Here is a 17,440-nt window from a genome sequence, read left to right on the forward strand (position 1 = left end):
GAGCCCCGGTACCGAGGAGAGGAGAAGGATAGAGGGGCCCCGGTACTGAAGAGAGGAGGAGGATAGAGGGGCCCCGGTACCGAGGAGGATAGAGGGGTACCGAGGAGAGGAGGAGGATAGAGGGGCCCCGGTACCGAGGAGAGGAGGAGAATAAAGGGGCCCCGCTACCGAGGAGAGGAGGAGGATAGAGGAGCCCTGGTACTGAGGAGAGGAGGAGGATAGAGGGACCCCGGTACTGAGGAGGATAGAGGGGCCCCCGTACTGAGGAGAGGAGGAGGATAGGGGGGCCCCCGTACTGAGGAGAGGAGGAGGATAGGGGGGCCCGGTACTGAGGAGGATAGAGGGGCCCCGGTACCGAGGAGAGGAGGAGGATAGAGGGGCCCTGGTACCGAGGAGAGGAGGAGGATAGAGGGGCCCCGGTACCGAGGAGGATAGAGGAGCCCCGGTACTGAGGAGGAGGATAGAGGGGCCCCGGTACTGAGGAGAGGAGGAGGATAGAGGGGCCCCGGTACTGAGGAGAGGAGGAGGATAGAGGGGCCCCGGTACTGAGGAGAGGAGGAGGATAGAGGGGCCCCGGTACCGAGGAGAGGAGGAGGATAGAGGGGCCCCGGTACCGAGGAGAGTAGGAGGATAGAGGGGCCCCGCTACCGAGGAGAGGAGGATGATAGAGGGGCCCCGCTACCGAGGAGAGGAGGATGATAGAGGGGCCCCGGTACTGAGGAGGATGATAGAGGGGCCCCGGTACTGAGGAGAGGAGGAGGATAGAGGGGCCCCGGTACTGAGGAGGAGGATAGAGGGGCCCCGGTACTGAGGAGGAGGATAGAGGGGCCCCGGTACTGAGGAGAGGAGGAGGATAATAGAGTTGCCCCGGTACCGAGGAGAGGAGGAGGATAGAGGGGCCCCGGGTACAGAGGAGGATAGAGGGGCCCCGGTTACAGAGGAGAGGAGGGAACAGATAGGCCCCGGGGAACAGAGGTGTACTGGTATAGCAGTAATGGCGGCGCTGTTGTTTTCCTGCAGGAGGCGCTGCTGGGAGGAGACGGTGTGATGAGTGACGGGGAGGACACAGATGTCAGTGACAGCGAGGAGAGTCATTTCTCCGGGTTGGAGGATTCGGGGAGTGACAGCAGCGATGAGGAGGAAGGAGCCGACCCGGAGGACTCAGTAAGTGAGGCTGAGAGTTGGATGACTTCCTGAATCTATCACAAGATGGGGGGACGCGGAGGAGGGGGGATGGAGGGGTGTGCGGGAGGAGCGGGCGATGGAGGGGTGTGCTGGAGGAGGGGGGGATGGAGGGGTGTGCGGGAGGAGCTGGCGACGGAGGGGGCGATGGAGGGGTGTGCTGGAGGAGGGGGCGATGGAGGGGTGTGCGGGAGGAGGGGGCGATGGAGGGGTGTGCGGGAGGAGGGGGCGATGGAGGGGTGTGCGGGAGGAGGGGGCGATGGAGGGGTGTGCGGGAGGAGCGGGCGACGGAGGGGGCGATGGAGGGGTGTGCTGGAGGAGGGGGGGGGATGAAGGGGTGTGCGGGAGGAGGGGGCGATGGAGGGGTGTGCTGGAGGAGGGGGGGGGATGAAGGGGTGTGCGGGAGGAGGGGGCGATGGAGGGGTGTGCGGGAGGAGCGGGCGACGGAGGGGGCGATGGAGGGGTGTGCTGGAGGAGGGGGGATGGAGGGGTGTGCTGGAGGAGGGGCGATGGAGGGTTGTGCTGGAGGAGGGGGGATGGAGGGGTGTGCTGGAGGAGGGGCGATGGAGGGTTGTGCTGGAGGAGGGGCGATGGAGGGTTGTGCTGGAGGAGGGGCGATAGAGGGTTGTGCTGGAGGAGGGGCGATGGAGGGTTGTGCTGGAGGAGGGGGGATGGAGGGGTGTGCTGGAGGAGGGGGGATGGAGGGGTGTGCTGGAGGAGGGGCGATGGAGGGTTGTGCTGGAGGAGGGGGGATGGAGGGGTGTGCTGGAGGAGGGGCGATAGAGGGTTGTGCTGGAGGAGGGGGGATGGAGGGTTGTGCTGGAGGAGGGGCGATGGAGGGGTGTGCTGGAGGAGGGGCGATGGAGGGGTGTGCTGGAGGAGGGGCGATGGAGGGGTGTGTGGGAGGAGGGGCGATGGAGGGTTGTGCTGGAGGAGGGGCGATGGAGGGTTGTGCTGGAGGAGGGGGGATGGAGGGGTGTGCTGGAGGAGGGGGGATGGAGGGGTGTGCTGGAGGAGGGGCGATGGAGGGTTGTGCGGGAGGAGGGGGGATGGAGGGGTGTGCGGGAGGAGGGGGGATGGAGGGGTGTGCGGGAGGAGGGGGGATGGAGGGGTGTGCTGGAGGAGGGGGGATGGAGGGGTGTGCTGGAGGAGGGGCGATGGAGGGTTGTGCTGGAGGAGGGGCGATGGAGGGTTGTGCTGGAGGAGGGGGGATGGAGGGGTGTGCTGGAGGAGGGGGGATGGAGGGGTGTGCTGGAGGAGGGGCGATGGGAGGGTTGTGCTGGAGGAGGGGGGATGGAGGGGTGTGCTGGAGGAGGGGGGATGGAGGGGTGTGCTGGAGGAGGGGCGATAGAGGGTTGTGCTGGAGGAGGGGGGGATGGAGGGTTGTGCTGGAGGAGGGGCGATGGAGGGTTGTGCTGGAGGAGGGGCGATGGAGGGGTGTGCTGGAGGAGGGGCGATGGAGGGGTGTGTGGGAGGAGGGGCGATGGAGGGTTGTGCTGGAGGAGGGGCGATGGAGGGGTGTGCTGGAGGAGGGGCGATGGAGGGGTGTGCTGGAGGAGGGGCGATGGAGGGGTGTGCGGGTGGAGGGCATGTGGGGGCAGGGACACCATGATGCCCTGAGTATGGCCGCCCTCACACACTGTTGCTGCCTTGCTTTTTTTAGGGGCCACAGACTGGTAAGGAGACTGGAGGGAGCAATGAATATGAGCAGGATTCTTCTGATGAAGAGGTAAGAAAGCAGCTGCAGCCCGCAGTGTATACAGACACCCGCACTGTATATAGACCCCCCTGCACCGTGTATATAACCCACCGCAAAGTGTTTATATCAGCAGAACTCTTACTAAATCCCTCAAAGAATTTTGGGGGTCATTCACACGCTGCGTGATTTATGGCCCCTGTAGAGTGTGAACTAGCAGCCCTCCCGGTAGTATCAGTTGTTGGGAGAGCCGACCGCCTGTCACTCGCCCCTTGCAGAGTTGTCATGTTTCTGAGTGTTATCTGTATGTTTTGCCTGTCTTTATACTGATCGCAGTCCTGCGCAGTTATTTTATCCTGTGTCCTGAGGGTCGGTCGCACCCCAGCTGCTCCTTATGGGTCGGAGACTTCACCACCTTCCAAATTATTATGCAGATTGGGTTTAAGTGTCATAAAGATAGAATTTTCTGTTTTTCAATGAACCTCATGGACGGTATTGTGTCTCACGGCTCTGAAACCTGTGTTAGGCCGCCTGTACACACAAATTGGTGATTGGTGTCAGGGACTGGGACTGGTAGGAGGTGATGGATAGATGTCAGGGACTGGGCCTGGTAGGAGGTGATGGATAGATGTCAGGGACTGGGCCTGGTAGGACGTTCTGGATAGATGTCAGGGACTGGGCCTGGTAGGACGTTCTGGATAGATGTCAGGGACTGGGATTGGTAGGAGGTGCTGGATAGATGTCAGGGACTGGGCCTGGTAGGACGTTCTGCATAGATGTCAGGGACTGGGCCTGGTAGGACGTTCTGGATAGAAGTCAGGGACTGGGACTGGTAGGAGGTGCTGGATAGATGTCAGGGACTGGGACTGGTAGGAGGTGCTGGATAGATGTCAGGGACTGGGACTGGTAGGAGGTGCTGGATAGATGTCAGGGACTGGGACTGGTAGGAGGTGCTGGATAGATGTCAGGGACTGGGACTGGTAGGAGGTGCTGGATAGATGTCAGGGACTGGGACTGGTATTTGGTGCTGGATAGATGTCAGGGACTGGGACTGGTAGGAAGTGATGGATAGATGTCAGGGACTGGGACTGGTAGGACGTTCTGGATAGATGTCAGGGACTGGGACTGGTAGGATGTTCTGGATAGATGTCAGGGACTGGGACTGGTAGGAGGTGCTGGATAGATGACTGGGACTGGTAGGATGTGCTGGATAGATGTCAGGGACTGGGACTGGTAGGAAGTGATGGATAGATGTCAGGGACTGGTAGGATGTGCTGGATAGATGTCAGTGACTGGGACTGGTAGGACGTTCTGGATAGATGTCAGTGACTGGGACTGGTAGGACGTTCTGGATAGATGTCAGTGACTGGGACTGGTAGGACGTTCTGGATAGATGTCAGGGACTGGGACTGGTAGGAGGTGCTGGATAGATGTCAGGGACTGGGACTGGTAGGAGGTTCTGGATAGATATCAGGGACTGGGACTGGTAGGACGTTCTGGATAGATGACTGGGACTGGTAGGAGGTGCTGGATAGATGTCGGACTGGGACTGGTAGGACGTTCTGGATAGATGACTGGGACTGGTAGGACGTTCTGGATAGATGTCAGGGACTGGGACTGGTAGGAGGTGCTGGATAGATGTCGGACTGGGACTGGTAGGACGTTCTGGATAGATGACTGGGACTGGTAGGACGTTCTGGATAGATGTCAGGGACTGGGACTGGTAGGAGGTGCTGGATAGATGTCGGACTGGGACTGGTAGGATGTGCTTGATAGATGTCAGGGACTGGGCCTGGTAGGAGGTTCTGGATAGATGTCAGGGACTGGGACTGGTAGGAAGTGATGGATAGATGTCAGGGACTGGGACTGGTAGGAGGTTCTGGATAGATGTCAGGGACTGGTAGGAGGTGCTGGATAGATGTCAGTGACTGGTAGGACGTTCTGGATAGATGTCAGGGACTGGGCCTGGTAGGAGGTGCTGGATAGATGTCAGGGACTGGGCCTGGTAGGAGGTGCTGGATAGATGTCGGGGACTGGGCCTGGTAGGAGGTGCTGGATAGATGTCAGGGACTGGGCCTGGTAGGAGGTGCTGGATAGATGTCAGGGACTGGGCCTGGTAGGAGGTGCTGGATAGATGTCGGGGACTGGGCCTGGTAGGAGGTGCTGGATAGATGTCAGGGACTGGGACTGGTGTTAGTGTTTTTTTCTAACTAAATATTCACCACACACACAGAAACACTGCTAACAATGCCAGATCACTGTAATACAGAGGTCAGACATAGTGATATAGAGAGAGGTCACACATAGTGATATAGAGGGGTCACACATAGTGATATAGAGAGGTCACACATAGTGATATAGAGAGGTCACACATAGTGATATAGAGAGGTCACACATAGTGATATAGAGAGGGGTCACACATAGTGATATAGAGAGAGGTCACACATAGTGATATAGAGAGGGGTCACACATAGTGATATAGAGAGGGGTCACACATAGTGATATAGAGAGGGGTCACACATAGTGATATAGAGAGGGGTCACACACAGTGATATAGAGAGAGGGGTCACACATAGTGATATAGAGAGGTCACACATAGTGATATAGAGAGGGGTCACACACAGTGATATAGAGAGGTCACACATAGTGATATAGAGAGGGGTCACACATAGTGATATAGAGAGGTCACACATAGTGATATAGAGAGGGGTCACACCAAGTGATATAGAGAGAGGTCACACATAGTGATATAGAGAGGGGTCACACATAGTGATATAGAGAGGTCACACATAGTGATATAGAGAGGGGTCACACATAGTGATATAGAGAGGTCACACATAGTGATATAGAGAGGTGACACATAGTGATATAGAGAGAGGTCACACATAGTGATATAGAGAGGTCACACATAGTGATATAGAGAGGTCACACATAGTGATATAGAGAGGTCACACATAGTGATATAGAGAGGTCACACATAGTGATATAGAGAGGTCACACATAGTGATATAGAGAGGTCACACATAGTGATATAGAGAGGTCACACATAGTGATATAGAGAGGGGTCACACATAGTGATATAGAGAGGTCACACATAGTGATATAGAGAGGGGTCACACATAGTGATATAGAGAGGTCACACATAGTGATATAGAGAGGTCACACATAGTGATATAGAGAGGGGTCACACATAGTGATATAGAGAGGTCACACATAGTGATATAGAGAGGTCACACATAGTGATATAGAGAGGTCACACATAGTGATATAGAGAGGTCACACATAGTGATATAGAGAGGGGTCACACATAGTGATATAGAGAGGGGTCACACATAGTGATAGAGAGGGGTCACACATAGTGATATAGAGAGGGGTCACACATAGTGATATAGAGGGGGGTCACACATAGTGATATAGAGGGGGGTCACACATAGTGATATAGAGAGGTCACACATAGTGATATAGAGAGGGGTCACACATAGTGATATACAGGGGTCACACATAGTGATATAGAGAGGGGTCACACATAGTGATATAGAGAGGGGTCACACATAGTGATATAGAGAGGGGTCACACATAGTGATATAGAGAGGGGTCACACATAGTGATATAGAGAGGGGTCACACATAGTGATATAGAGAGGGGTCACACATAGTGATATAGAGAGGGGTCACACATAGTGATATAGAGAGGGGTCACACATAGTGATATAGAGGGGTCACACAGTGATATAGAGAGAGGTCACACATAGTGATATAGAGAGAGGTCACACATAGTGATATAGAGAGAGGTCACACATAGTGATATAGAGAGAGGTCACACATAGTGATATAGAGAGAGGTCACACATAGTGATATAGAGAGGGGTCACACATAGTGATATAGAGAGAGGTCACACATAGTGATATAGAGAGAGGTCACACATAGTGATATAGAGAGAGGTCACACATAGTGATATAGAGAGAGGTCACACATAGTGATATAGAGGGGGGTCACACATAGTGATATAGAGGGGGGTCACACATAGTGATATAGAGAGGGGTCACACATAGTGATATAGAGAGGGGTCACACATAGTGATATAGAGAGAGGTCACACATAGTGATATAGAGAGGGGTCACACATAGTGATATAGAGAGAGGTCACACATAGTGATATAGAGAGAGGTCACACATAGTGATATAGAGAGGGGTCACACATAGTGATATAGAGAGGGGTCACACATAGTGATATAGAGAGGGGTCACACATAGTGATATAGAGGGGTCACACATAGTGATATAGAGAGGTCACACATAGTGATATAGAGAGGGGTCACACATAGTGATATAGAGGGGTCACACATAGTGATATATAGAGAGGTCACACATAGTGATATAGAGGGGTCACACATAGTGATATAGAGGGGTCACACATAGTGATATAGAGAGGGGTCACACATAGTGATATAGAGAGGTCACACATAGTGATATAGAGGGGTCACACATAGTGATATAGAGAGGGGTCACACATAGTGATATAGAGAGGGGTCACACATAGTGATATAGAGAGGGGTCACACATAGTGATATAGAGAGGGGTCACACATAGTGATATAGAGAGGGGTCACACATAGTGATATAGAGAGGGGTCACACATAGTGATATAGAGGGGTCACACATAGTGATATAGAGGGGTCACACATAGTGATATAGAGAGGGGCTACACTACTTATGTCTCCTCCTCCTCCTCTATATTACACAGGATATCTCCATATTACACTGCTGCTCATATACAGTCATCAGCATCCAGGGAGAGACCAGCACAGATCTCCCCCCGCACAATGGACTCTTCCAGCTCAGGAACAATCTGCCAAATAGTGACCAACAACCTCTCCCCGACCACCCTTATGTAATAGGGCCAGTGTCCTATTACTGATATATTCCCCGACCACCCTCATGTAATAGGGCCAGTGTCCTATTACTGATATATTCCCCGACCACCCTCATGTAATAGGGCCAGTGTCCTATTACTGATATATTCCCCGACCACCCTTATGTAATAGGGCCTGTGTCCTATTACTGATATATTCCCCGACCACCCTTATGTAATAGGGCCAGTGTCCTATTACTGATATATTCCCCGACCACCCTTATGTAATAGGGCCAGTGTCCTATTACTGATATATTCCCCGACCACCCTTATGTAATAGGGCCAGTGTCCTATTAGAACAGGCATGTCCAAAGTCCGGCCGGAGGGCCATTTGCGGCCCGCGTTCCGAACTTTTACGGCCCCCCAGGTATCCAGCTTGCTATTATCTGCCTGTGTTATAAAGCATATAGCATGTAGCATGTAAAATGGTCGGCCCTCGCACATGTTCACTTCATCAAATTTGGCACTCTTCGAAAAAAGTTTGGACATGCCTGTATTAGAATGTTGCTCATAAAATATATTGATGAGCAACACTTATAAAATTCATATCAAAACTCAATTCTAAATTTATTAAAGATTTTTTTTAAGGCTGGAGTCGGTTACATTTTTTCCCAACTCCAACTCCAGCCAAAACTAGCTCCGACTCCACGACTCCACCGCTCAGTGCATACCTGGTCACATGGAGGAGTATATACAGCTAGCGTGCTCGCTCCACCGCTCAGTGCATACCTGGTCACATGGAGGAGTATATACAGCTAGCGTGCTCGCTCCACCGCTCAGTGCATACCTGGTCACATGGAGGAGTATATACAGCTAGCGTGCTCGCTCCACCGCTCAGTGCATACCTGGTCACATGGGGGAGTATATACAGCTAGCGTGCTCGCTCCACCGCTCAGTGCATACCTGGTCACATGGAGGAGTATATACAGCTAGCGTGCTCGCTCCACCGCTCAGTGCATACCTGGTCACATGGAGAAGTATATACAGCCAGCGTGCTCGCTCCACCGCTCAGTGCATACCTGGTCACATGGAGGAGTATATACAGCTAGCGTGCTCGCTCCACCGCTCAGTGCATACCTGGTCACATGGAGGAGTATATACAGCTAGCGTGCTCGCTCCACCGCTCAGTGCATACCTGGTCACATGGAGGAGTATATACAGCTAGCGTGCTCGCTCCACCGCTCAGTGCATACCTGGTCACATGGAGGAGTATATACAGCCAGCGTGCTCGCTCCACCGCTCAGTGCATACCTGGTCACATGGAGGAGTATATACAGCTAGCGTGCTCGCTCCACCGCTCAGTGCATACCTGGTCACATGGAGGAGTATATACAGCTAGCGTGCTCGCTCCACCGCTCAGTGCATACCTGGTCACATGGAGGAGTATATACAGCCAGCGTGCTCGCTCCACCGCTCAGTGCATACCTGGTCACATGGAGGAGTATATACAGCCAGCGTGCTCGCTCCACCGCTCAGTGCATACCTGGTCACATGGAGGAGTATATACAGCCAGCGTGCTCGCTCCACCGCTCAGTGCATACCTGGTCACATGGAGGAGTATATACAGCCAGCGTGCTCGCTCCACCGCTCAGTGCATACCTGGTCACATGGAGGAGTATATACAGCCAGCGTGCTCGCATCCACCGCTCAGTGCATACCTGGTCACATGGAGGAGTATATACAGCTAGCGTGCTCGCTCCACCGCTCAGTGCATACCTGGTCACATGGAGGAGTATATACAGCCAGCGTGCTCGCTCCACCGCTCAGTGCATACCTGGTTACATGGAGGAGTATATACAGCCAGCGTGCTCGCTCCACCGCTCAGTGCATACCTGGTCACATGGAGGAGTATATACAGCCAGCGTGCTCGCTCCACCGCTCAGTGCATACCTGGTCACATGGAGGAGTATATACAGCTAGCGTGCTCGCTCCACCGCTCAGTGCATACCTGGTCACATGGAGGAGTATATACAGCCAGCGTGCTCGCTCCACCGCTCAGTGCATACCTGGTCACATGGAGGAGTATATACAGCCAGCGTGCTCGCTCCACCGCTCAGTGCATACCTGGTCACATGGAGGAGTATATACAGCCAGCGTGCTCGCTCCACCGCTCAGTGCATACCTGGTCACATGGAGGAGTATATACAGCCAGCGTGCTCGCTCCACCGCTCAGTGCATACCTGGTCACATGAAGGAGTATATACAGCTAGCGTGCTCGCTCCACCGCTCAGTGCATACCTGGTCACATGGAGGAGTATATACAGCTAGCGTGCTCGCTCCACCGCTCAGTGCATACCTGGTCACATGGAGGAGTATATACAGCCAGCGTGCTCGCTCCACCGCTCAGTGCATACCTGGTCACATGGAGGAGTATATACAGCTAGCGTGCTCGCTCCACCGCTCAGTGCATACCTGGTCACATGGAGGAGTATATACAGCTAGCGTGCTCGCTCCACCGCTCAGTGCATACCTGGTCACATGGAGGAGTATATACAGCTAGCGTGCTCGCTCCACCGCTCAGTGCATACCTGGTCACATGGAGGAGTATATACAGCTAGCGTGCTCGCTCCACCGCTCAGTGCATACCTGGTCACATGGAGGAGTATATACAGCCAGCGTGCTCGCTCCACCGCTCAGTGCATACCTGGTCACATGGAGGAGTATATACAGCTAGCGTGCTCGCTCCACCGCTCAGTGCATACCTGGTCACATGGAGGAGTATATACAGCCAGCGTGCTCGCTCCACCGCTCAGTGCATACCTGGTCACATGGAGGAGTATATACAGCTAGCGTGCTCGCTCCACCGCTCAGTGCATACCTGGTCACATGGAGGAGTATATACAGCCAGCGTGCTCGCTCCACCGCTCAGTGCATACCTGGTCACATGGAGGAGTATATGCAGCCAGCGTGCTCGCTCCACCGCTCAGTGCATACCTGGTCACATGGAGGAGTATATACAGCTAGCGTGCTCGCTCCACCGCTCAGTGCATACCTGGTCACATGGAGGAGTATATACAGCCAGCGTGCTCGCTCCACCGCTCAGTGCATACCTGGTCACATTGAGGAGTATATGCAGCCAGCGTGCTCGCTCCACCACTCAGTGTTTCCCGAATTCATTGTGTGAGCATTACTCTGAAGCAATTGCCAAATACATCTTCGTGCTTTTATCTTCTCAATAAAAGGGCAAATGTTGAGAAAATATAGAAATTTTCCTGACCTAATGTTATTAAAGGGATTATCCAGCGCTACAAAAACATGGCCACTTTTCCCCCTACTGTTGTTTCCAGTTCAGGTGCAGTTTGCAATTAAGCTCCATTTACTTCAATGGAACTGAGTTTCAAAACCCCACCCAACCTGGAGACAACAGTAGGGGGAAAGTGGCCATGTTTTTGTGGCGCTGGATAACCCCTTTAATTCTCCGCAAACACTTGTGGCGTCTAAACCAAAGCTGTGTAGTCGAAGTCCGAACTAGTATTGTCTGGAGTTGGAAAAAATGTTCTGACTCCAGCTTTAAAAAAATCTTAGAACAATTTAAAATTCAGTTTTGATATGAATTTTATAGGTTTTGCTCATCAATATATATTATGAGCCACAGTCTAATAGGACACTGGCCCTATTACATAAGGGTGGTCGGGGAATATATCAGTAATAGGACACTGGCCCTATTACATAAGGGTGGTCGGGGAATATATCAGTAATAGGACACTGGCCCTATTACATAAGGGTGGTCGGGGGATATATCAGTAATAGGACACTGGCCCTATTAGATAAGGGTGGTCGGGAAAAAAACAGTAATAGGACACTGGCCCTATTACATAAGGGTGGTCGGGGAATATATCAGTAATAGGACACTGGCCCTATTACATAAGGGTGGTCTGGGAATATATCAGTAATAGGACACTGGCCCTATTACATAAGGGTGGTCGGGGGATATATCAGTAATAGGACACTGGCCCTATTACATAAGGGTGGTCGGGGAATATATCAGTAATAGGACACTGGCCCTATTAGATAAGGGTGGTCGGGGAATATATCCGTCACTCTTCCCCCCCCCCCCCTTTCGTCACTCTCCTGCCCCCCCTTCCGTCACTCTCCTCTCTCCCCCCCCCCTTCCGTCACTCTCCTCTCTCCCCCCCCCCCCCTCCGTCACTCTCCTCTCTCCCCCCCCACCCCTCCGTCACTCTTCCCCCCTTCCGTCACTCTCCTGCCCCCCCTTCCGTCACTCTCCTGCCCCCCTTCTGTCACTCTCCTGCCCCCCCTTCCGTCACTCTCCTGCCCCCCCTTCCGTCACTCTCCTGCCCCCCCTTCCGTCACTCTCCTGCCCCCCCTTCCGTCACTCTCCTGCCCCCCCTTCCGTCACTCTCCTGCCCCCCCCTTCCGTCTCTTTTGCCCCCCTCCGTCTCTCTCCTCCCCCCCTCCGTCTCTCTCCTCCCCCCCTTACGTCACTCTCCTCCCCCCCTTACGTCTCCCCTGCCCCCCCTCCGTCACTCTCCTCCGCCACCCCCCCTTCCGTCACTCTCCCCCCCTTCCGTCTCTCCTGCCCCCCCTTCCGTCTCTCCTGCCCCCCCCTTCCGTCTCTCCTGCACCCCTCCGTCTCTCTCCTCCCCCCCCTTCCGTCACTTTCCTCCCCCCCTCCGTCACGCTCCCCCCCCTTCCATCACTCTCCTGCCCCCCTTCTGTCACTCTCCTCCCCCCCTTCTGTCACTCTCCTCCCCCCCTTCCGTCTCTTTTGCCCCCCTCCGTCTCTCTCCTCCCCCCCTCCGTCTCTCTCCTCCCCCCTTCCGTCACTCTCCTCCCCCCTTCCGTCACTCTCCTCCCCCCTTCCGTCACTCTCCTCCCCCCCTTACGTCTCTCCTGCCCCCCCCCCCTTCCGTCTCTCCTGCCCCCCCTTCCGTCTCTCCTGCACCCCTCCGTCTCTCTCCTCCCCCCCCTTCCGTCACTTTCCTCCCCCCCCCTTCCGTCACTCTCCTCCCACCCTCCCTTCCGTCACTCTCCTCCCACCCTCCCTTCCGTCACTCTCCTCCCACCCTCCCTTCCGTCACTCTCCTCTCTCCCCCCCTTCCGTCACTCTCCTCCCCCCCCCTTCCGTCACTCTCCTCCCACCCCCCTTCCGTCACTCTCCTCCCACCCCCCTTACGTCACTCTCCTCCCACCCCCTTACGTCACTCTCCTCCCCCCCCTCCGTCACTCTCCCCCCGTCACTCTCCTCCCCCCCCTTCCGTCACTCTCCCCCCCCCCGTCACTCTCCCCCCCCCCTTCCGTCACTCTCCTCCCACCCCCCCTTCCGTCACTCTCCTCCCCCCCCCCCCGTCACTCTCCTCCCCCCCCCGTCACTCTCCTCCCCCCCGTCACTCTCCTCCCCCCCCGTCACTCTCCTCCCCCCCCCCCGTCACTCTCCTCCCCCCCCCCGTCACTCTCCTCCCCCCCGTCACTCTCCTCCCCCCCGTCACTCTCCTCCCCCCCGTCACTCTCCTCCCCCCCGTCACTCTCCTCCCCCCCGTCACTCTCCTCCCCCGTCACTCTCCTCCCCCCCGTCACTCTCCTCCCCCCCGTCACTCTCCTCCCCCCCGTCACTCTCCTCCCCCCCGTCACTCTCCTCCCCCCCGTCACTCTCCTCCCCCCCGTCACTCTCCTCCCCCCCGTCACTCTCCTCCCCCCCGTCACTCTCCTCCCCCCCCGTCACTCTCCCCCCCCCCGTCACTCCCCCCCCCCCGTCACTCTCCTCCCCCCCGTCACTCTCCTCCCCCCCGTCACTCTCCTCCCCCCCCCCGTCACTCTCCTCCCCCCCCCCCCGTCACTCTCCTCCCACCCCCGTCACTCTCCTCCCACCCCCGTCACTCTCCTCCCACCCCCGTCACTCTCCTCCCCCCCCCTCCGTCTCTCCTCCCCCCTCTCCGTCTCTCCTCCCCCCCTCCGTCTCTCCTCCCCCCCCTCCGTCTCTCTCCTCCCCCCCCCTCCGTCTCTCCTCCCCCCCCCCTTCCGTCACTCTCCTCCCCCCCCCCTTCCGTCACTCTCCCCCCCCCCCCTTCCGTCACTCTCCTCCCCCCCCCCTTCCGTCACTCTCCTCCCCCCCCCTTCCGTCACTCTCCTCCCCCCCCCTTTTCCGTCACTCTCCTCCCCCCCCCTTTTCCGTCACTCTCCTCCCCCCCTCCGTCTCTCCTCCCCCCCCCTTCCGTCACTCTCCTCCCCCCCCCCCCTCCGTCTCTCCTCCCCCCCCCTTCCGTCACTCTCCTCCCCCCCCCGTCTCTCCTCCCCCCCCTTCCGTCACTCTCCTCCTCCCCCCCCCTCTCCTCCCCCCCCTTTCCGTCACTCTCCTCCCCCCCCTTCGTCACTCTCCTCCCCCCCCTTCCGTCACTCTCCTCCCCCCCCTTCCGTCTCTCCCCCCCCTCCCGTCTCTCCCCCCCCCCCCTTCCGTCACTCTCCTCCCCCCCCCCCCTTCCGTCACTCTCCTCCCCCCCTTCCGTCACTCTCCTCCCCCCCCTTTCCGTCACTCTCCTCCCCCCCCCTTCCGTCACTCTCCTCCCCCCCCTTTCCGTCACTCTCCTCCCCCCCCTTTCCGTCACTCTCCTCCCCCCCCTTCGTCACTCTCCTCCCCCCCCTTCCGTCACTCTCCTCCCCCCCCCTCTTCCGTCACTCTCCTGTCCCCCCCCCTTAATTCACTCTTCTCCCCCCCTTCGTCCCTCCTCCCCCCCCTCCGTCTCTCCTCCCCCCCTTCCGTCACTCTCCTCCCCCCCCCTCCGTCTCTCCTCCACCCCCGTCACTCTCCTCCCCCCTCCGTCTCTCCTCCCCCCCCTTCCGTCACTCTCCTCCCCCCCTTCCGTCTCTCCTCCCCCCCCCCTTCCGTCACTCTCCTCCCCCCCTCCGTCTCTCCTCCCACCCCTTCCGTCACTCTCCTCCCCCCCCTTCCGTCACTCTCCTCCCCCCCCTTCCGTCACTCTCCTCCCCCCCTTCCGTCACTCTCCTCCCCCCCCTTCCGTCACTCTCCTCCCCCCCCCTTCCGTCACTCTCCTCCCCCCCCTTCCGTCACTCTCCTCCCCCCCCCTTCCGTCACTCTCCTCCCCCCCCCCCCTTCGGTCACTCTCTCCCCCCCCCTTCCGTCACTCTCCTCCCCCCCCTTCCGTCACTCTCCTCCCCCCCTTCCGTCACTCTCCCCCCCCCTTCCGTCACTCTCCCCCCCCCCTTCCGTCACTCTCCTCCCCCCCCCTTCCGTCACTCTCCCCCCCCCCCCTTCCGTCACTCTCCTCCCCCCCCCTTCCGTCACTCTCCTCCCCCCCCTTCCGTCACTCTCCTCCCCCCCCTTTCCGTCACTCTCCTCCCCCCCCTTCCGTCACTCTCCTCCCCCCCCTTCCGTCACTCTCCCCCCCCCCCCTTCCGTCACTCTCCTCCCCCCCCCCTTCCGTCACTCTCCTCCCCCACCCTTCCGTCACTCTCCTCCCCCCCCCTTCCGTCACTCTCCTCCCTCCCTCCTCCCCCCCCCTTCCGTCACTCTCCTCCCCCCCCCTTCCGTCACTCTCCTCCCCCCCCTTCCGTCTCTCCTCCCCCCCCCTCCGTCTCTCTCCTCCCCCCCTTCCGTCACTCTCCTCCCCCCCCCTCCGTCTCTCCTCCCCCCCCCTCCGTCACTCTCCTCCCCCCCTTCCGTCACTCTCCTCCCCCCCCTTCCGTCACTCCCCCCCCCCCCCTTCCGTCACTCTCCTCCCCCCCCTTCCGTCACTCTCCTCCCCCCCCCCTTCCGTCACTCTCCTCCCCCCCCCTGTCACTCTCCTCCCCCCCCTTCCGTCACTCTCCTCCCCCCCTTCCGTCACTCTCCCCCCCCTTCCGTCACTCTCCCCCCCCCCCCTTCCGTCACTCTCCTCCCCCCCCTTCCGTCTCTCCTCCCCCCCCTTCCGTCACTCTCCTCCCCCCCCCTTCCGTCTCTCCTCCCCCCCCCCTCCGTCTCTCTCCTCCCCCCTTCCGTCACTCTCCTCCCCCCCCCTCCGTCTCTCCTCCCCCCCTTCCGTCAACTCTCCTCCCCCCTTCCGTCACTCTCCTCCCCCCCTTCCGTCACTCTCCCCCCCCCCTTCCGTCACTCTCCCCCCCCCCCTTCCGTCACTCTCCTCCCCCCCCTTCCGTCACTCTCCTCCCCCCCTTCCGTCACTCTCCTCCCCCCCCTTCCGTCACTCTCCTCCCCCCCTGTCACTCTCCTCCCCCCCCTTCCGTCACTCTCCTCCCCCCTGTCACTCTCCTCCCCCCCCTTCCCGTCACTCTCCTCCCCCCCCTGTCACTCTTCCTCCCCCCCCTCCGTCACTCTCCTCCCCCCCCCTCCGTCTCTCCTCCCCCCTCTCCGTCTCTCCTCCCCCCCTCCGTCTCTCCTCCCCCCCCTCCGTCTCTCTCCTCCCCCCCCCTCCGTCCTCTCCTCCCCCCCTTCCGTCACTCTCCTCCCCCCCCTTCCGTCACTCTCCTCCCCCCTTCCGTCACTCTCCTCCCCCCCCCCTTCCGTCACTCTCCTCCCCCCCCCTTCCGTCACTCTCCTCCCCACCCCTTCCGTCACTCTCCTCCCCCCCCCTTCCGTCACTCTCCTCCCCCCCCCTTTCCGTCACTCTCCTCCCCCCCCTTTCCGTCACTCTCCTCCCCCCCTCCGTCTCTCCCCCCCCCCCCTTCCGTCACTCTCCTCCCCCCCCCCCTCCGTCTCTCCTCCCCCCCCCTTCCGTCACTCTCCTCCCCCCCCCGTCTCTCCTCCCCCCCCTTCCGTCACTCTCCTCCTCCCCCCCCCTCTCCTCCCCCCCCTTTCCGTCACTCTCCTCCCCCCCCTCCGTCACTCTCCTCCCCCCCCCTTCCGTCACTCTCCTCCCCCCCCCTTCCGTCTCTCCCCCCCCCCCCTCTCTCCCCCCCCCCCTTCCGTCACTCTCCTCCCCCCCTTCCGTCACTCTCCTCCCCCCTTCCGTCACTCTCCTCCCCCCCCTTTCCGTCACTCTCCTCCCCCCCCCTTCCGTCACTCTCCTCCCCCCCCTTTCCGTCACTCTCCTCCCCCCCCCTTTCCGTCACTCTCCTCCCCCCCCTTCGTCACTCTCCCCCCCCCCCTTCCGTCACTCTCCTCCCCCCCCCTCTTCCGTCACTCTCCTGTCCCCCCCCCTTAATTCCACTCTTCTCCCCCCCTTCGTCCCTCCTCCCCCCCCTCCGTCTCTCCTCCCCCCCTTCCGTCACTCTCCTCCCCCCCCCCCTCCGTCTCTCCTCCACCCCCGTCACTCTCCTCCCCCTTCCGTCACTCTCCTCCCCCCCTCCGTCTCTCCTCCCACCCCTTCCGTCACTCTCCTCCCCCCCCTTCCGTCACTCTCCTCCCCCCCTTCCGTCACTCTCCTCCCCCCTTCCGTCACTCTCCTCCCCCCCCTTCCGTCACTCTCCTCCCCCCCCCCCTTCCGTCACTCTCCTCCCCCCCCTTCCGTCACTCTCCCCCCCCCTTCCGTCACTCTCCTCCCCCCCCCCCCCTTCGGTCACTCTCCTCCCCCCCCCCTTCCGTCACTCTCCTCCCCCCCTTCCGTCACTCTCCTCCCCCCCTTCCGTCACTCTCCCCCCCCCTTCCGTCACTCTCCTCCCCCCCCCTTCCGTCACTCTCCTCCCCCCCCTTCCGTCACTCTCCTCCCCCCCCCTTCCGTCACTCTCCTCCCCCCCCCTTCCGTC

The 17,440-nt window shown here is 58.8% G+C and overlaps 1 protein-coding gene across 2 annotated transcripts in view; it reads left to right on the forward strand.

The window, feature by feature from the left end:
* The window catches only part of BOP1 (BOP1 ribosomal biogenesis factor), a 54,712-nt gene that overhangs the window by 5,792 nt on the left and 31,480 nt on the right, over positions 1–17,440 (forward strand). For both annotated transcript variants that reach the window (XM_069956853.1, XM_069956854.1), the window contains exons 2-3: positions 1,021–1,164; positions 2,846–2,911. In XM_069956853.1, coding sequence (XP_069812954.1) covers positions 1,021–1,164; positions 2,846–2,911 — 210 coding nt within the window. The remainder of the gene's footprint in view (positions 1–1,020; positions 1,165–2,845; positions 2,912–17,440) is intronic.

Source organism: Dendropsophus ebraccatus, chromosome 2, assembly GCF_027789765.1.
Source record: "Dendropsophus ebraccatus isolate aDenEbr1 chromosome 2, aDenEbr1.pat, whole genome shotgun sequence".
In the NCBI taxonomy this organism is placed as follows: domain Eukaryota; kingdom Metazoa; phylum Chordata; class Amphibia; order Anura; family Hylidae; genus Dendropsophus; species Dendropsophus ebraccatus.